The 19,987-nt window shown below is 38.0% G+C and overlaps 1 protein-coding gene across 1 annotated transcript in view; it reads left to right on the forward strand.

Annotated features, from left to right (window-relative positions):
* Positions 1–19,894, forward strand: part of LOC106165422 (lymphocyte antigen 75) — a 24,687-nt gene extending 4,793 nt beyond the window's left edge. Inside the window, exons 13-55 of the mRNA XM_087018112.1 lie at positions 140–219; positions 374–527; positions 855–890; positions 1,122–1,292; positions 1,672–1,791; positions 2,063–2,173; positions 2,691–2,744; positions 3,001–3,180; positions 3,387–3,547; positions 3,913–4,023; positions 4,239–4,357; positions 4,572–4,720; positions 5,033–5,238; positions 5,495–5,628; positions 6,195–6,409; positions 6,702–6,746; positions 7,033–7,214; positions 7,537–7,604; positions 7,783–7,883; positions 8,084–8,218; positions 8,467–8,601; positions 9,039–9,196; positions 9,593–9,692; positions 10,253–10,497; positions 10,805–10,970; positions 11,274–11,534; positions 11,809–11,976; positions 12,216–12,286; positions 12,744–12,889; positions 13,129–13,190; positions 13,444–13,662; positions 14,107–14,350; positions 14,663–14,778; positions 15,157–15,291; positions 15,545–15,673; positions 15,946–16,094; positions 16,268–16,376; positions 16,639–16,901; positions 17,138–17,303; positions 17,964–18,221; positions 18,411–18,581; positions 18,824–18,925; positions 19,130–19,894. Coding sequence (XP_086874238.1) covers positions 140–219; positions 374–527; positions 855–890; positions 1,122–1,292; positions 1,672–1,791; positions 2,063–2,173; positions 2,691–2,744; positions 3,001–3,180; positions 3,387–3,547; positions 3,913–4,023; positions 4,239–4,357; positions 4,572–4,720; positions 5,033–5,238; positions 5,495–5,628; positions 6,195–6,409; positions 6,702–6,746; positions 7,033–7,214; positions 7,537–7,604; positions 7,783–7,883; positions 8,084–8,218; positions 8,467–8,601; positions 9,039–9,196; positions 9,593–9,692; positions 10,253–10,497; positions 10,805–10,970; positions 11,274–11,534; positions 11,809–11,976; positions 12,216–12,286; positions 12,744–12,889; positions 13,129–13,190; positions 13,444–13,662; positions 14,107–14,350; positions 14,663–14,778; positions 15,157–15,291; positions 15,545–15,673; positions 15,946–16,094; positions 16,268–16,376; positions 16,639–16,901; positions 17,138–17,303; positions 17,964–18,221; positions 18,411–18,581; positions 18,824–18,925; positions 19,130–19,326 — 6,302 coding nt within the window. The 3' untranslated portion in view covers positions 19,327–19,894. The remainder of the gene's footprint in view (positions 1–139; positions 220–373; positions 528–854; positions 891–1,121; positions 1,293–1,671; positions 1,792–2,062; positions 2,174–2,690; positions 2,745–3,000; positions 3,181–3,386; positions 3,548–3,912; positions 4,024–4,238; positions 4,358–4,571; positions 4,721–5,032; positions 5,239–5,494; positions 5,629–6,194; positions 6,410–6,701; positions 6,747–7,032; positions 7,215–7,536; positions 7,605–7,782; positions 7,884–8,083; positions 8,219–8,466; positions 8,602–9,038; positions 9,197–9,592; positions 9,693–10,252; positions 10,498–10,804; positions 10,971–11,273; positions 11,535–11,808; positions 11,977–12,215; positions 12,287–12,743; positions 12,890–13,128; positions 13,191–13,443; positions 13,663–14,106; positions 14,351–14,662; positions 14,779–15,156; positions 15,292–15,544; positions 15,674–15,945; positions 16,095–16,267; positions 16,377–16,638; positions 16,902–17,137; positions 17,304–17,963; positions 18,222–18,410; positions 18,582–18,823; positions 18,926–19,129) is intronic.
* Positions 19,895–19,987: the final 93 nt, after the last annotated feature.

Below are 19,987 nucleotides of genomic sequence, written 5' to 3' on the forward strand. Positions count from 1 at the left end.
AAGCGAAGAGCAAATTTATACCCATTAAGATATTTAACAGCAGCAAGACATCAGAGCCTGTAATTTAGAGTTAAAAAAATCGCATTTTAGTTGTGATTTTAATTTTGTATTTAAAAAGAGTGATATAACTGCTTTGCAGAGAAAATGGTAGCCGCGTCGTGGCTTGGATTTACCGACAGACGACGTGAAGGCCATTGGGTTTGGGAATACCAGAAACAGGTTCGCTAGATCATGTGATATCGAGCCGTGTACTGCACCTGAGATTTGATTTGAAATAAATGGTCTTTACTTAGACAAATAGTTCAAATCATTTAAAGTCCATGCTCACATACAGTTAAAACCCAGTTATTCAGATTATCCTACTTTCATTCAGACCCCGTATACGAACTGGGCCCCCAAAAGGCCAGATGACTTCCATGACGGCCTCAGCGAACACTGCGCTATCATCCTGGCGGGAGATCCACAGGGACTCTGGGACGACGTACCCTGTGACCAACTGAATGCTTACATTTGTGAAAAGGTCATAGGTACGTGTATAAGCAGGCATCATAATTTTCATTGTATGCGGCTTTAAAAGCTCTATGCATAATTTTGAATTTACTTTAGATGTTGAGGATTGGATCCATGCTAGCTGAGTTGTCTTCCAAGACCATTCGCATTAATGGCTTCACATCTGACATATTTCTTGATGTTCTATTACAACAGGACATTTATAATTTGAACTTGATTCACAGAGTCATTGAAAAAATAATATTATAGAATTTTGATGCTGGTGATTTATCCTAATGCAAGTCTTCACAAATCCTCCTTTACAATACAATCACGAACTCTTTGTCTACTATTGTCAATTCTAGGCCCATCCACCACATCGGGGCCAGCCACTTCAGAAAGTAAGTGAATTATTTGTTGCACATTAATTTTGGGTTAATTCACTGCAGTATGGTACTGTGCAAAGCACCGTAGCGATTCTATGAAATTTTGATGAGATCCAAATACATTGCGACAATTTCTGACAAGATACTTTGAGAACCATTTGGAAAAATAAGTACTTATATTAGTATTTCGCTGTCGTTTATTATCGTTTTTTTCTAAGTACATGTAGTTTGCTACTGTCATTACAGCTGCTGTATCGGTAAAATGTGGACTGTTCTGGGAAGACAACCCTCTAAGTGATCACTGTTATCAGTTCAACACAGACACGTTGTCGTGGACAGAGGCCCAGCTACAGTGTCAACACAATGGCGGAGACCTGGCCAGTATCACTAGTTTAGAGGAGCAATTGTATATCTCAGGTGGGGAAGTTAAAACGCTGTGCCAGGTTCAAGGATTGATTTTTCACTTGACATTCACAGATATATCTCTGTCTAATCTTGTGCACTTTTTTCTATTGTGGAAATTTTCGTAAGGGATTAATATCATCACCCAGCTTGAATATAGTGTAGAGTGGGAAGTGTAGGTTTCTGTATCTTATGGCTGTTAGCTTATGTGGCCAGATTACTTAGGGACATCTGGACTATGCTTACGTAATATTGTAAATTGCATTCACATGTCATTTTTGTCAATATGCTGAATTAAAAAATGTCAACATTAATTGCATGTTAAGCAGATATCGTAAAGGTTTTTAAGAACTAATTTCTATATAGTGAGTATATTTTTGTTCTATTTGAACAGCGCGGATTCAAACCATCCCAAACATGAGGTTTTTCTGGCTTGGCGGTAGTATCACTTCACTCAATACCGGGTGGGCCTGGAATGATGGAGCACCATTTTCTTTCCTAAACTGGGTCACAGGTGAAGGGAAAACCATGAAGTATTGTTAATGTCATGTCGTCTTAATCTAAACACAAGTTCAAAATACATCTTTTTTATGACTGGCATCTTCATCTACTAGATATCATTTTATCTCTCCATTTTTGTGGATAAGTCACTGTAAGACTTTACATAATAATGAAACAATTTTACACCAGTAAAGTTATGTTTTGTGTTACAGTACTATTAATATTCTAAACTCGCATTCGGAAATTTAATTCTACAAAATCTTTGTCAATACATGCACCTCCAGGTTCATCAGGTTCTGGTTTGGGTTCCTCTTGTATGGAAATGGACGCCTCTACCGGGGTTTGGAGAGACGACCAGTGCCAGAGCAGAAGAGGTTATGTCTGCAAAAAGCAGGGTAAAAGATTTAACTGACAATTGACATACCTGTTTATCGTTAAGAATGAATAAACAGCTTTATTCAAATGAAATGTCTGTGTGCTCAAAAGCAGTTACAATTTGCTACATAAAAATGACCAGGTTTGGTACCGGTATTTGTTACTAACTTGGTTGATACCCTCTTTGAAAGTGACAATGGTTTGGTAACCTGACGGCATTGGATTTTCCTTAAAGGGTATCTCTAAAAGACCATATTTGGCAGGGGTTTCTACAATGTGTTCATTCATGCTAGCAATATTTCAATACAACACAAGATCAAAACATTCCATCGTCATGTATGTTGAATAGTTTCGTTTTATGTCTTAAAAGACATGAATAATCTTGTTTTCAATAAACCGTTTGATGTCCACACTTTCACAGAGTTCCCACCGTAGATTCTGTTCTGAAAATCCACATATATTTTAATATATTAAGATATTTAAATACTGATTTCGAAACACCGAAGAGCGTTTTACCATTGGTGTTCCCCCTTTCAGGTAATAACTCAAGCACCACTCCACCTTCAGCGTCGGTGACAACTAGTTCACCAGGTAATGACGTATATTAAAGTACATTATTTGTTTGATAGGAAAAATGTTAGGGTAAGCAAAACCACAGGATTGCTAATGAGTATATGTATTTACAATATGAAATTTTATCATGATCATATATATGTCTATTTCTGATTGTATTAGGCAAATTTTCAATTAGGCAAACTTGATTTCTCTACGGTTGGATTGATAAAGAGCGATGAGTGATTTAATACTAATGGTGTATTAATTCATACTAACATTTTTACTTTCAAAGGGTATCCTTCCTGTCAGGAAGACTGGGCGCTGTACAGGGACCACTGCTACAGAGTGTTTGAAGACAAGAACACGTGGTCACAGGCCAAGGGTTCCTGTCGACGCATGGGTGGAGATCTAGCGTCCATTTTGACTGCCAACGAAAATAGTTTTGTGACCAGTTTGGCAGGCGAAGAAGATGGTAAGCAAAGAAAATATCGATAACAATAGTAATATCTCATATATGTACACCGCGTTCGTACATGTAGAACGACACAAGAAGAAAGATCAGCCTCACTCATTTATGAAAGGTTTAAGATTACATTACATTTAGGAAGAAAGACATTCCTCTTTTCTGGTATTTACTGATGGGATATATAAGTGACAACCAATTACATATCTTTTTAGAGGATCCCAGAGAATTCTGGACCGGACTGAATGCTGGAAGGGTTACAAACCAGTATGAGTGGTCAGATGGTTCCTCAGTGACCGTTACATATTGGGCGGCCAATGAACCTGACCTACAACGTAGAGAGCACTGTGTTAGTCTATATACGTCACGTGACAAGGTAAGACTAAACACTATGTGTGCGTATATTTCATGATTAATTTAAAAAAGCGTTTTAATAAAATGAAATTATTGTAACCAAAAACAGTATGTACTATTACTAATAAATTTTTAAAATATTACTGAAACTTTATATCTGCCAATACGTCGCTCATGGACTGAAAACATGTTTAAATATACAAGAAATTATTTAGTTTTTCTAAAGCTAGGTTTGGATAAAACGAATACACCTTTCTTCACTTTTTGATTGACATTTCAAAGCTTATATCAATATTTCGAGAGATATCTGGGAACACGTTGTGCAATGACTGCGTATTTCGACAAGGGTGTCACTCGACTCTTGACAGTTTAAGGATTTATTTACAGGTCGGTAAGTGGAATGGAAATGCTTGTGACCAGTGGCTTCCATATATATGCAAGAAGACAGCGGCTAAAATGGTGTCACCACCTGTCGTGGGGTTTAAAGGTTGTCAGCAGGTGAAAAGATTTTTTTAATTAAAATATACAAATGCAACTAATGATAATAATAGAACGATATTAGAAAAGCAAGTTTTCATGCATTGGCGTGAATCCATCAGTAGAAATTTGATCAGAAATGTTTGTTCTCCTACACAAGTTCAAATTAATTTTTTTTAAATTGGAAATTGTAGACAAATGCATTAAGAATGTTTCACACATTTTTATTTTTGTAGGACATGCGTGCTGCATATAAAAGTTCTTGTTATACCTTATCAAATACTGGTAAAACGTGGTCAGATGCCAACAGAATGTGCAACAGTTCCAGTGGTAACCTGATTGCTATAAACGACCAGTAAGTTAGCCTACTGGGGGCTTCGTATATTGTGCCCCTGGGATCTTTTAGTTTCTTGTAATTCGTGTTCGTGTTCTGATGATTAAAATCATATAAGACGAAAGAAAGTACATATCATAACCGAACCGAAACAAAATATCGACCTAAAACGTATTCAAATAAGCGTGCTTGTTTATTGATAATCCACAAACACTCACCGGCCGTTTTGTTTTAGCCTGGAGTCGGCGTACATATCAGCATATATAGGGTCCACCATCACTGACGCTGAATACTGGATTGGCTTAAGTAACGATGAGAACGGGGTCTACACATGGTCAACTGGTGACAGCGTTTCGGTCACTAACTGGGGCAGTGGACATACAGGTGCGGTCATTTTATACAAAAAGTAATCTGCAGTGTGGCTAACCTTGTGTCTACAAATCAAACTGGACCTACGTTCTTTTATTTGTGCGCAGTATAACTGTATACACTTAACATGTTTGGTCCTCTTTAAAAAGTTCATTATTAACATTTATTATTTCCACTGCCAATCTCTTATATATTAAAGAATAAATAAAGCGATTAAATTTGCAGAATTACTCCTTCTAAGCAATGACACTGTTAAGAAACTTTGTACCTACTGTGGAACAATCTGCTCCCGTATATTCATGGGTTCCAATGTTTTTTTTTATCTAGGTAATGAAAAACACGTGTGTGTGACGATGACACAGACCGGCACTTCTACAGGACAGTGGTATGATAGGCCGTGTTCTCAACATCTGGGGTATGTCTGTGAATACCCCAGGGGAGACTATAAGACCACGCCCACTCCTCAGACTACTATATCTAACACTTGCCCCACTGAATACCCGTGGACTGAATACGGCGGTTATTGTTACAAGGTGAGCACACTCGCCTATAGCTCTCCGCATGTTAAGAAAGTTCCGGTTTTTGTACGTCTGGCACTGTACAGAGATGTTGAATTTTTTTTATATCTCAGTTTTCGTATGTACATAAGCAGCCTTTCTGTATGGTCTATTCACTGACATAATATCTACAACATACTTTCTGTTAATAGCGGTCTTTTCAGCGACTTACACGCTCCGTGTTTCAGAAACAATTTTAGAAATCCAAATGAAACATATTTTCTTCCTTCAGAGGGTATATCTCTCCCACAAATATGCTCGCACGTGGTCTGAAGCTGTCCAGTACTGTCGAAATCTCGGTGGTGACCTTGCCAGTTTCCACAGCGAGGCTCAGCTGATGGCTGTAATAGGAAGATTTGAATACAGGTAAAAAAGCGATAACAAACCACTATTTGCCGACAAAAATGGCTAATAGAAATAAACATTTATTGTAGTTTCCATATCTCCCGGTTTTCGACACACCAAATGACGAACTAACAGCTTTTATAGGCAAGATTTCATTTTCGCGCGGTCTCGGGAGTTTCTCAGTACAGCTGTCTATACAAGTCGTTATAACATATACATAGTGAAGATTATTAAAAAAAAAAAAGATTTAAAGGTGTGAACCAGCTTTTATGAGCAAAATATTGTTGTCACAGGGACTGCATGGTTTTTGATTGTACACTAAAAACATCGCATTTTCATGTGAATGCATGTGTAAATAATTAAGTCTAGATAGCCTCATTCGGTCTTGTCAGCTTGAATATATATATACTGGTTGTTATGTAGCTTGATTTAGGATAGATTGCTTTAGTGTAATTTACCATTCGGAGAAAAAAAGTGGTGAAAAACTAATGGTTTGGTTGAGACAAAAAAAAAAAAAAAATGATAAATAAATATATAATAGGTATGTAATTGGTATGTAGCTTTTTATAAATCTTTTTTAATGTAAGGAGTCAATTCTTCTGGATCGGCCTGTCCAAACCCAGCCCGGACAGCGGCTATGTTTGGACTGACCAGTCTGCCCTGGACTTCACTCCCTGGTCCACTGGACAGCCGGATGACCACAATGGTCAGGAGAAATGTGTCCAACTGGACAAGAAAGACGGCAAGTGGTCTGACGTCAACTGTTACGTTAGAGGAAACGTCATATGCCAGTTTAAGAAAGGTAATGTCTGTAATTTAATAGACACTACTGTGATTGTAATCTTTTTACCTGATATAAATAAATAAATAAATAAATAAATAAATAAATAAATAAATAAATAGGCGAATGAGTGAATTAAAAACAAATCGAATTAGAAAACATTTGGCGTGGTGGTAAGATAATGATCTTTATCTTGCAAATACATTAGCAAATGCGTACAGCAAATACATTTTAAAGAATCTTAATATTCAGTGATCCCCATGTATTAAGTGATATATTCTAACAATGGAGTTGTTTCTTTTTTCTGTTTTAGGAGAACCGATATATACCACAGGTACAACAATTGTACCAACACCTGGTAAGTTGACTTACTGTGTTATGTTTGCATGATATAAAATTTGGCCAAAAACTTAATACCGTGAAGTACTTTACAGGTAGATATAAGGCATCATGGATCTTGTGATCATGCAACCGTATTATTAACTTATAGCAGATATATTCATGTTGTCATGCTTTAATCTCTTGTCCGATATTCGATTCATATCCACCTTGCATATATTAGTCGAACAATAACAAAAAAAAAAAAAAAAAAAAAAAACAACAACAACAACAACAAAAACAACAACAATAATAATAACTTACAGCGCCCCAGTGCGGCTCAGACCCAGAGTGGGTGGCCTTCAGAGAATACTGCTACTATATAACCCAGGGGTACACCTCCGGAGCCTCTATGACGTGGCATGACGCCAGAGAGTACTGTATGAAGCAGGCGGGGGAACTCGCCAGCATTCATGACGTCATGGAGAACAGCTTCATACTTCAACAGGTGAAGATGGTTTAGTTCTTGAAGGGGGGGGGAGGGGAGCTGCCCACAGTGAAATAGTCTTTGGACTGTCAGAGATACATGTAGACGCCCTTTGGCCCCCACGTTGAAAATTAACATGGGTGTCGTCACCTTTTTCTTTATTCTGATGTATTCATATTTCATTGTTTCGTTATAGCAATTCAAATGAAAAGAGTTTGTGTTCCGTCGGTCTCTGTGTCGATGAATGTATACTGCCAGAGTGCATTAAATGTATTTTAGTTCTGTTCTAGATGGTTTGGATAGGCTACTACGTTGATAAGTGTGTTCATATCCTATCTTTCAGGCGGCAAGAATGATGAATGCTGATACCTTCTGGATTGGGCTGAATGAATTGGATCTGGAAAGCTACAAGTAGGTTATCCATGGGTTTAACATTAAAAAATATATCACAGCAAAGGGTACATCTATAATTTCACCAGTTCTTACACGCATACATTGTTATGTCAAGTATAAGAATCCAGCTGCTTCCCATGTTTTGAATAAATGTGACACTGTCCCTTTAGCTGACATATATAACATCTTTTTGTAGATGGTCCGATGGATCTGTTACAGATTTCATATCTTGGGCAAAAACGGAGCCAAATGACTACTTTGGAGGGCAGAAATGTGTGGAGTTTAGCGTGAAATCAGGTGATACTCGATAGTTTTATTATCATGCGTGTAAGCACTAAGGTATAATTATGCCAGATTGATTAGGTCAATACAACACATTTGTATTGTTACTTGTTGCAAAACGACTTTAAAGTAAATGGTGTCCATAATGACCCCTATATTCATAAAATCCGTGTAAATTATATCTGTGAATGGAATTAATTTTGTCGTTCACGAAGGCCATTGGCTGGATGAAAGTTGTGGAAAACCTAACCGGTATATCTGTAAGAAGCACAAAGACAGTCGAACCACAGTGACGTTACCACCAACACCTGTCATCACAGGGAACTGTCCTCCTGGGTTCCGAGGATATGGTAAGTATAACGAAATATGTAGACTTTTGATTGCAATGACATAATCTGAGGAGTTGAAATACCTTGACTTATCTGCTTTTTTCGTGTTTCTGCAGTATATTTACAGCAGTCGCCTGTGTCTTAAATTTCATTACAAGGCCATCTGAATTTGAATTTTAATTTAAAAAATACTTTATTTCCTTGGTCAAAGACTACATATGTCGTGTCTGTTTGAAAGGGCATTATAAGTAAATATGGTCACATTTTAGGGAACAAATGTTACCTGGTAATAGGAGACAGTGTGGATTCTACCCAGTTAAAGACATGGGGTGATGCCAGAGATACATGCTCTGCCATGAATAGTTCATTTACTCTGGCCAGTGTTTCTAATCCTTTGGAAGCAGGTATAGTGTTTAAAATACTGTCAAACGGCAAACATAACAGTATACAGTACACATACGAATAAAAAGTGATTTCGTCAATATATTAATTTTTTAAATTTTTTTTCTGTAGAAGTACATTGACAACGATATTGACAGTGACAGTTTTAATCAAAATTAAATAATCATGTATTTGAAATCAAATCATATTGCTAGAACAGTACAGTATTAAGGGCTTTTATTCTGCTTAATCCGTATAAATACGCCACTTGCTGCTCTTATAAGGTGTTCTCCGGCTGACAGGCAATGGCAAAGATACAAGTTGACTAGATTGTCATATTCGTATGGATTTGTAAAGCATATAGTCCCTAGTACTTAAAGACTTTAAATTTGGGGTAAACATTTGAAAAGAAGACTAAACCTCTCCTATAAGATTACATACACGGCGTGCTCTTATTCAGCTTTCCTGACCACATTGTTGAAAGGCAAAATGGTGGATTTTTGGATCGGTCTCCATAAACTACGCTTTCGTAAATTTCAATGGATAGACAACACCAATGTAGACTATGTAAACTGGGGCTTTGGTGAACCAAATGGTGGGCTAGGGACCACAAGTGAAGTAATGTGACCCAATTATTTAATTTTTCAGATTTAAAGCAGTGAAAGAAGTGTTATTATTGACTTTCTCAAAAGCACATGTTCTCATGATTTCCACTTTTCGGTGTATTACGTGTATATTACAAAAAGCGAACACTCCTTGCCCCGGTTTCAAAAAAAAAAAAAAAAAAAAAAAAAAAAAAAAAAAAAAAAAAAACCTAAGTCAGGTTCCCTGGCTAAGAACTTAATTACCAAAGTTACATGGGCACAATACCCTATCAGGAGCAGTGTAACAGCACTCTCTTGGAAATCATAATCAGCTAAATCAGAGAAATGACTTAAGTTTTTTTGTGAAACTGGGGCCTGAACTGCGTGGATAAAAAACTTACATATTCCTATAAATTCAATCCCTGCCTAGGAGCCGTGTGTTAGTGTGTCTACGCGGGGTATATCAGCGGGGAAATGGCAAGACAGGCCGTGTGTCATCAAGATGGGCTACGTCTGTCAGACATGGAAAGGTAAACGTATACATATCCGTGTTGATGATTAATCAAAAGCCGATGCCCAGTTTCAGTCTGTTAATTGGTATATTTGTCTTTTGAAAAATTACAATTTAGTTTTATTTGACCTAAAGATTAACATGTACACACACTGGACAATAGAAGTGTCACCCCTTCTGAACCAATACTTTGGGGGAGATAAACGACCGTGGAATGATATGCTCCTGGTATCATTTTATTAAAAACATCAAATTTCACAAAAATACCAACAATACAATTCCATGGTACAGCGGTTTCATACTCATTAGTCACATTATAAGTAGACTGGGCATTATAACTTTGATTACTCTGATTCAGGGGGTGACACTTCTATTGTCCAGTGTGTGTTTATGTATAAATACATATGTATATATATGCATATCTAAATGTAACGGTTTACGCAAAATAAACATCATATTTACATTAAAGTTGACCTTAAATGCAATGTATAAATAACTAGAGAAAAACATCTATGATAGGACTCCTAGTCGTTACCTCATATAAATAAAATAACAAAACTGTGCGCTTTTTGATTTCAGATGCCAGTTATCCGACTCCACAACCCTCTCAGTCCCCGTCACCCTGTCCCCTTGGTTACGAGTCTTTTGGTGATGCTTGTTACCAGGTAACGGCCGCCATGACGTGGGAGGAGGCCAATGCTACGTGTCGCCGTCAGCAGGACCACCTCGTGTCTGTTCTAGATGGATTTGAACAAACGTTTCTCACTCTGAAAGTTCAAGAACTTAACAAGCAGTCTATGTGGATAGGATTAACGAGGACTGGGGTAATGACACTATTTCCATTTTACAAAAATATTTTTGTTTGTTTTACATAGTGTCTGTTGATATCTGTATATAACACTGATCTGTCTGTTTACCAATAAATAAATAAATAAATAAATGAATAAATAATTAAATAAATAAATAAGTGAATACTCTGAGTCAATCCTGGATGAACAGTAGAAACGTCACGACTTGTAGGCGACACGTTTAGTCTATGGAAACTATAAGATTTTTACAATCGAGTGCTTCATTCCAATTTTTTCCGTTTTGCACATTGTATATAATGGTTATATTTTATTCTGTTCTTAGTCGCAGTACTACTGGGAGGATGAGTGGCCAGTGGACTATGTAAACTGGGCAGCTTCCGAACCTCCTAGGAATGGAACCGCCAGGTGCGTTATGTTAATGGCGGATGGACATTGGAAGGCCACTGATTGTAGTCTTAAATTTCAAGGAATATGTAAGAGAACATCAGGTAGGCAAACGATGTTCTTATCACAATATTTCCATAGAATTAAAAAAAGGCGACGGATTGTAGTTTTTAACCTCGAGGAATATGTAAAAAACACCAGTTATGGTAAAAATAGCTATTTCTATAATCATTGTGACATTTTTCCAAACAAGTACATTAATCCACCACTTGAAGGAACCCTTTACTTGGTTTTTGTATCTTTTAAATAGTATAAAAGTATTAGTATATTTTAGAGATTTTTTTTGCAAACTGTACTGATTCAGTACTCACGCTCTTCTTACTCTGACTATTTGACACCCGTTCCAGCCAAACCCCCGGTGACCGTCCCTGACCCCCCGGGCACCTGTCCTGACGGCGATTGGTATCCCCACGGCTCCCACTGCTACCACCTGTCCACTAAGAACCACTATAATGACTGGTACAGCGCCATTATGCAGTGTTATCTGAGAGGGGCCACCCTGGTGTCCGTGACCAGCCAGCACGAGGCAGATTTCTTGGTGAAACTGTTTCAACAATCTCTGGTCGATAATCGCCCCTTTTGGACAGGACTTTATAGGAAACCGAATGGTTAGTGGTTCGATCAATCAATTTATTATTATTATTACTACTCCTCGTAACTTGCTGGAATACGATTGTAAGGAATATCAGGCCAATTGCATTGTTCATAAGGACACACGGTTGCTTTAGAGACAATAGTACATACTGATGGAATCAGAAACGACAGCAAACAGCTCTACACCTGTAATTTTCCAGATTCATGTAATGAATAGGCTCTCTGTTTTGATGTTCACATTTGCCAACATTTTCTTTACTCAGCCCTTTACCCTGAATACGCTTTCAGGAACATTCAACTGGTATGACGGTACTCCGTTCAACTTTGCCAATTGGGCCACGGGGCAGCCCGGCAGTGACAGGGGCAAGGACTGCATAGATATGCACCCAGGGACGGGGAAATGGCAACTTTCTACCTGCACCTACCCTCTCAGCCATGTGTGTAAAACGCGGAAAAGTATGTGTACCTTGACTTGACTCTGATCTGTTTGTCTGGCTGACTGAAACTACAAAGGGGCGAAACGTAGCATTTTTTCTGATACATACGGCAGCCATTAGTTTGGTCAATGTAACATTTTTGTTGACTTAGTTACGCAAAACCCAAAAGTTAAGGTATTAGGCATGCCGTAGATATGGATAACGTGATAATGTAGTGAAACTGAGCCAAATATTATTCCTGAAATCTTACCCTTCCAGTACTTCCGACGACGACGCCCGCCCCAGCTTGCAGGTCGGGCTGGTACCTATATAATGGATTGTGTTATAAGGTAAATTGTTGTTTAATATATACATACTTTTTCATAAATCTGTAATCTGACTAGTTGAGATGATACCAATTAGGTTTTTACTTATTACGCAGGGTTCCGATCAAAGAACACCGCTTTTACACTGCAGTGATGTGTTAACTATTAAACTATTATTATTGGTCTTAATTTTATGTGTGAGTGCATTATTCGAAATACGCATAGTAGAGGCGTATACATTATGTCATGCATGTGTTGAATATTAGCTATGCGTTTTGAATAAAGTTTTAATGAAATATTGGTTGATAAATTTCAGTTAATTTTCTATAGTTTCCGACAAATGAAACTTATTTGTATATTGCACCATGTATTTTTGTCCGGTTAATGTACACGTCCACATTTGTGAATGTATACCTTTAATGTATTTACTCGAGTGTCCTTTTTGCTGCAAAACATGCTGTTTTTCTCTTTCCATTAAAAGCCATTCTTTAAAACCAGCAAAGACCAGAAAACCTGGCAATCAGCCCGCAGTTTCTGTAGGTCGCAGGGAGGGGACTTGGCAAGTTTTCACAGTTCCGAAGAAAGTGCCTGGTTTGGTACCATTGTTGGGAAGGCTGGCCTCTATAGGTGGTTTACCGGATATACGTATCTTTGATGTCCCACTTTCGTCTTAATGTTCCATTTTGGCTTAGATATTACTCTTGTAATGTAAGGATTAACATTGATGTGCAGTTTTCCAGAAACCATTTTGCATGTTTTAAATGTGTGTGTATCGGTGTGTGTGTGTGAGAGGGGGGTGGGTGGGGGAGGGGGGAGTGGGTACACTCTTCACAGGTTGATAAGTATGTCAACATCTCATTTTGTAGTTATGGCATAGACAGCAATGAACCGCTCTGGATCGGGCTATATGACACTGATGTTAATAAAAGTACGTATCGCCACAGTGCCAACAAAATACAGCCCATTTTTTTTATCAAAATAAAACGATTGTGTTTTATGTGTTATTAACAAATCAACATTCTGGATTATATTAATGAAATAATTTTCTTAACAGAATAAGTGAATACCAGGCATTTACATACAACGGTATAACGGAGAATTAATTTAAAAGTCATTTTTCATATAAACATAATATATTGTTATCGAAAACGAGTCCTACATCTTACTTTTTACTTCCAAAGCTAACGTCTCTCATGTCTGGTCTGATGGCACACCTTTCGACTTCTCCAACTGGGATGTCGGCCAACCAGACAACCATAACGGCAAGGAACGCTGTGTCGGTATGTATGCCAACACTGGCAAATGGCGGGATGACAACTGCGCAGGCGCAAGGAGCTGGGTATGTAGAGCGTCATTGGATGCCACACCTGTGCCTAGTACCACCACACCGGCGGGGATTGGTGAGCTTACAAATGGTTTCTGAATTTGCTTTTCAATATTTGCTCAAATTTAGTGAGGGTTAAAAAGCAAGTCAAAAAGACAGACTTTTTGTTATTGGTTGATTGAATCATTAGTAAATAAATGACAAAGAAAAGGAAAATGATGCTCAAATTCTTAACAAACTGTTACTTATAATAAGTAGAATTGATCCATTTTCTTTGAAGATAGTGATCTTAAATTGCACTTTGAAGATCTCGTTAATTTTGTATTGATTAGTTTCTGAACATTAACTTAAGTTAGAAATATTCCATTTCCATGACTGGTCTTTAATTTTATCGGAGGGATTGCGATAGCATTGGGCCTATAATCTGACTGTCGGAATGAACTTTTGAAATCAATATGAAAATCAATGAGAAAAAAACATTTTCCAATAAAATCAATAAGAAATGAAACTTTTTTTGTAGATGACGGTACATGTGGTGACTCTTGGCACTCCTACGGGGACCACTGTTACTATATCAGTGAGGGGTGGGGCTCCACACACAGGAAATCATGGTTCAGTGCCAAACAATGGTGTATGGAGAACGCTGGTGACCTTGTTAGTATCCATACTCCAGGAGAGGCCGACTTTGTCACAACACTGGTCAGCAAGACTGATAATATCAAGTCATGGATTGGTGCCAATAACCTTGACCTTCAGGGATACAGGTGGGGTTTGTTCCTTGGTACCCCTTTTATCTGAAAATGAAAGATTTCCATGTCGTTCACATGAAAGCGAGTAGATATTTTAAAGGATTAAATGAAAAGTGTTTACATCGCCCGTACAGACAAACAAACTACTTCATAAGTGGTCTGTCCAATAATTTGGATTTACGAGTACATTGTGTCCAATCTCTGGTGGGCCGCCTTTGCTTTATGAAATAAACAAAGAAATGAAGGACAGAATAATTATGTAAATGAATAAATTGTCACATAACTGGTTTAATAGACTTAAATTAAATGGCATAATTGTCTGGATAGATGGACAGATGGCACTCTCGTTAACTACATAAACTGGGCCCAAGGCGAACCCAACTCCAGGTACGGTCTAGAGAGGTGTGTGAACATGTACACAGGGAATGACAGAACACAGCCAGGTGCGTGAAACTCTTTATATTATATTATATTATATTATATTATATTATATTATATTATATTATATTATATCGGTTAGAAAGAACATGTACCGATGGTGTAAAAGAGTGAATATTTTCTATAAGAGACTCAACGATAACTTTATCACAACGCAAGAGGCAATGAAATATCTATTTTACGATATCTACCAACATAATTTGCTCCTCTTTTTCCCCAATGTTTTACGAACTATATCTGCATAGATTCTTTATTTCTAGATTATATCTCGACAGGATTTTATATTTTCGATTTTCATATACTTGTGCCTATCATTATAGTTCTGTAAGAATTGGTGTTAATGAGATATTTATTCAGGTTATAAATATACATGCTTGTCCTAGGTACGTTTAATGACGACAATTGTGCGGCAACATTACCATTTATTTGCAAGAAGCACAAACTGAGTAAAACCACTGTAAGTGTACCTACCACCCCGTCTATGGAAGGATACTGCCCAAAGGGATTTGATGGCATTGGTAAGGTTGTATATCAGTAAGGCACTATATCAAATGAATCGTTGCTTCTTGATATTGCAAAATGTCACGAACATATAGTGCAATAACCACAGCTAGTCTCTTTAAAGCTATGTTAAAAAAACAAAAGGGCTTCATTTTGGATAATACTATATGTACTTATGAGACTAAAACTCTTTGTCACAAACAACAAAATACATTCACAAACATTTTGTATTTGCTCCAATGCTTAACTTATGGCCTCATGATATCATAGGCAACAGGTGTTATCAGTTATTTGGCGAGGCCCAGGAAGAGCGTAAGAACTGGACGGGGGCAGCCACCGCCTGTGCCGCGCTGGGGAGGCAGTATACACTGGCCAGTATTACAAATCCACTAGAACAGGGTAGGCGTTTTGTTACTGAAACGCCTTTTTTGGACTGTTAACAGCTAGAGTAACATTGTATCGGAGGGGGGAAGCTAACTCATAACATAAAATATAATAATAGACGCCTATTCACCTAACCTTAATCATTATTGTGTAGAGACGGGCATGCTGCAATGCGAAGTATTTGGATTTTTTTCTATTTTAATTATTTAAGAATAAACAGTGAAGCACGGTTCCGATTAAGCCACATTATATACCAAGATCATTTCTATATAGTTTGTATGTTACAGCATTCATTACCAGCAAGCTACAGTTTAAAGTAGCGGATTGTTGGATTGGTCTAAGCGACTACTACAGAACACATTTTCTTCAGTGGCTGACGAATGAAGAACTGCAGTATGAAAACTGGGATGTAAACGAACCGTCGCCTTCTTGGCAGGTGCGAGTTTTCTTAATATTTTACTTTTTAATTTGTAGTGTCGCACATTATAATAACTATCTATCATAATTATAAATATCACATCATCTTTGATACGGTAAAAACCATCGCCATCTTTTGTACTGTAGAAAAAAACTCTGTTTTTGTAAACCACATGTCTAATTTTTCTTCAGTTTAATGGCGAAGATTGCGTCCTTATAAGATCAGCCGAAAAGAGTATCGGAAAGTGGGCTGAAGTGAAGTGTTCGTTAACTGCGGGGTATATTTGTCAAACTTGGAAAGGTAAATGTATAGAAATACAGGCAGTGGATTTTAGTTCTTCAGAGTAATTATGTTAATATTATCAGCAAATATCCTATATGGCGTTTGGCAAGAAGTGTACATATTTCATTAAATATTACTGTACTGCGTATAAAAGTTAGGAGTGTCATATGGCCTAAACATTTGGTTTAGATAGCTTGGGAACTGGTATGCCAAACAACTATCTGAAATTAACAAAGTGTTTGATGATCATATATATACACATTGTTGATTGCTTCTTTAGATCCTGCAATCAAAACCCCGTGGACGACCCAGCCTGTGTCCACTCAATCTAACTGTAACATGGGCTACTCGAGCCTAGATGGCGTGACGTGCTATAAACTGCACCAAGACGCGCAGACGTGGGCAGACGCACATCAGATTTGTGCTGAAGAGGGCGCTTATTTAACATTTGTAACAGGGTTTTTGGAAGAGGCACATCTGATCACTTTCTTGAGACACTCTGACGGGTCACCAGTGTGGTTGGGGCTGAAAGGCTCGAGATCTGTAAGTAGATTTGTATTTTTTACATTATTACTGTATACTCCAATTATATTGCAACATACATGGTGATTTTTGTATGAATTGTATTCGTGTTGCTTAAGGATGAAGGTTTCTTTTATGAAAAGTAACTGTAACATAACTGTTTTTGCAATTTAAATGAACTATTAAGTTACGGCTCTCTGTCTGTATTGATTTGTTACTTCTCGAAAACACTAATTTCGCCATTTTTATACTCTCAGCATGGCTTCAAATGGACAATGGAATGGCCTCTAATCTTCACACACTGGGCCAAGGAAGAACCCAAGTCAGAGAAGGCAGAAGTGTGCGGCGTGATGAAACATGACGGGACATGGAACACAAGGGATTGTGGGACAAAGCTCCCTTTTGTCTGCATGACAACTTCTGGTAGGCGGAGGCAGCTTTAAGCGACCACGTTTTGATGTTATTAAATTGTATCCTAGTCTAATTTATTAAAATAAATGAATTAAAAAAAATAAAAATCATCACTTACAGATGTAAGTATCACAGAGCTCGTGTTAAATAGATGCAAAGGTACATGACACAAGGTACTTATAGCGCCCCCTATATCACACGTAGAGGGAGATAAAGAAGACCCATGGTGCTGCCTTAGGTGTAGTTTCTGTACGTGCGCGTAGTTCCATGTACATATGAATGAATAAATAGATGAATTAAAACAGGTCGGACAGGAATGGTAGTCCCATAGGAATCGTAGTCCGTTCCCAATTAATTTGTACAAGTGACATTCGTCCAATATACTAATATAACCCCAATACTTCGACTAACCCTAGCCAGTGCTAACCATATAGGACCCCGGACTTCCATTCCTGGGACTACCATTCCTGTCACACCGGTGTGACGTGACAGAGAGCCCCCCTGGTAGATGGTCCTTTATCCATTAATTTCCACAGGTAAGCCTCGCCCCAGATTTTGACCCTCTTACGTCAGGCTTACCCTTACTTGTATTATTAAATGGAGGTTTGACTCTCTGTTTCAATGACCCAATTTTTTTGTCACACCGTTCTGATATACTCTGCTTTACTTCAGCCCTACCGCCGGTCACCACACTGCCCACCACAGGCTGGTGTCCGGACCAGGGACAGTGGATAGACCATGGGTCAGCCTGTTTCTATTACGACACCAATGCCTACTTGGACTGGGGAGAAGCTAGCTTCGAGTGCTACAAAATAGGCAGTTATCTAGCGTCTTTTACTAGCGACAACGAGACCAGTTTTATACTCGAACTGTTGAACGAAGAAGTGGCGTCAAGAAATTTGTGGATTGGTCTCATTAAAAGAAGAAAAGGCAAGTTTTAACTGTATCTGTCTTTAGCCAGAATGGTAGCCACGAAAGTTGCATTTGGACACTATAATCAATAAAGTAGCAGTACGTGTAATATAATGGTTACGTGTCATGATTTTAAAATTGAATTCCCTACAGTGTGCCCGTGAATAACGATCACTATTCTCATGTTATGGTATTATTGTATTTTAGAACATTATCAGTGGGAGGATGGTACGGTTGTCAACTACACCAACTGGTCTCCGGCCAAACCGAGCGCTACTGGTGACAAGGAGAGATGTGCCGAGTTTCTGCCTACGTCAGGACTGTGGAATGAAGTAACGTGTGACGAAAGCAGGGGTTATATTTGCAAAACGTCTAAAAGTAGGTAGCATGTTTTCGTGATGGTTTTTGATAAAATAATTACCGTATTTGCTTCATGTAAGTGAACGGCCTCATTTCACCTCATATGCACACTGCATTTTCTGATATGGATGCAGAATATCCAGAAAATTATGGCGCACGGACTACAGACATCCTCACAGTTACATTGGTTATATTTCTTTACATGCCTGTCTACCGTTTATCTTCCAAGACGCAGAATTCAGTATATTTCCACGTTTCAGTTTTCCCTACGGTTGCTACATCCTCCACGACATCACGCACGAATACCTCCTCGTCAACACCCCCCGGACATGAGGAACATGTTGTTCGCGTTGCAGCTAGAGGTAATACAGTCATTTTGTTGATTTGTTCTGTTGATTTAAGTCGTTATGTTTTCCCCAGGGTATATTTCGGCTTCACGTGATCTGATTGATCAAGTTGGGTTTTAATTGACGTTATTCTTACAAAAGAGCTCTTACAAAAAGTGGCCTCAATTTTTTTGTAATGTATATTCCACGGTCTGCTAATATTCATCACATTCTCTCCAGCACAAGGCCTGACGACTGGGTACACTGTGGGCATAGCTCTCCTGTCCATCGTTATTATGGGTCTTCTTGGTTTCTTCGGGTACATTGTCTATAACCGACCTGGGAAGACTGAAGTCTCGGCTTTTTACAATTCTGAAGATGGAGACAAAGTAGAGTTTTCTAGAACATCTGACGTCATTGATAGACCTGCTGCGTAAATCATGTATGTTACACGCCGTTGTCACGTGGCACCTTACTTATGGCAACTGCATGAAACTGTATTTTCTCATCGATCGAAAACAAGCGTCAACCATCAGTATTTAAATTGATAACAAATTTATGATTCTGAAAACAGTGCTCTCATTAATGAGTTGAAAATTGAACTTCACTACCATTCCATCACTGTATTCTAGAATAAAACATTTATTTATCTAAAATAGAATTCAAAGCATTGCAGAAGAGTAGTTGCAAATTGTTATTTCCATTGAACAACTGATATAAAATTAAATAACGGAATAATGGAGCTTGAAAAAACAAAATAAAACAAAAAATTAATTACCGTGGAATGCAAGAACACTATATGTCACATCTAACGCAATTCCACTATCTATAGCGACTACTACCCGGTCACATTACATCCCTGGTGAATATTCAGCTGATAAAACGAAGGCAATTTACTTTACTTATAGTTAATCCAGAGTACCCTTTATTTATCCTGTTACAGGTATGTCGTAACTGACAAAAGCAATTTCGTTTTAATACACAAATAAAACCTTAATAACACTATTTCGAGCGTCGGTGTTATATGTCGTCAAAACCGTAACACAACGGCGGTGATGTCTCCAGATATTTACCATACTAACTGGTTTTCTTTTTTCC

The sequence above is a fragment of the Lingula anatina genome, chromosome 7, assembly GCF_051362555.1.
Source record: "Lingula anatina isolate TDL-2025a chromosome 7, LinAna3.0, whole genome shotgun sequence".
Taxonomy (NCBI): Eukaryota; Metazoa; Brachiopoda; class Lingulata; order Lingulida; family Lingulidae; genus Lingula; species Lingula anatina.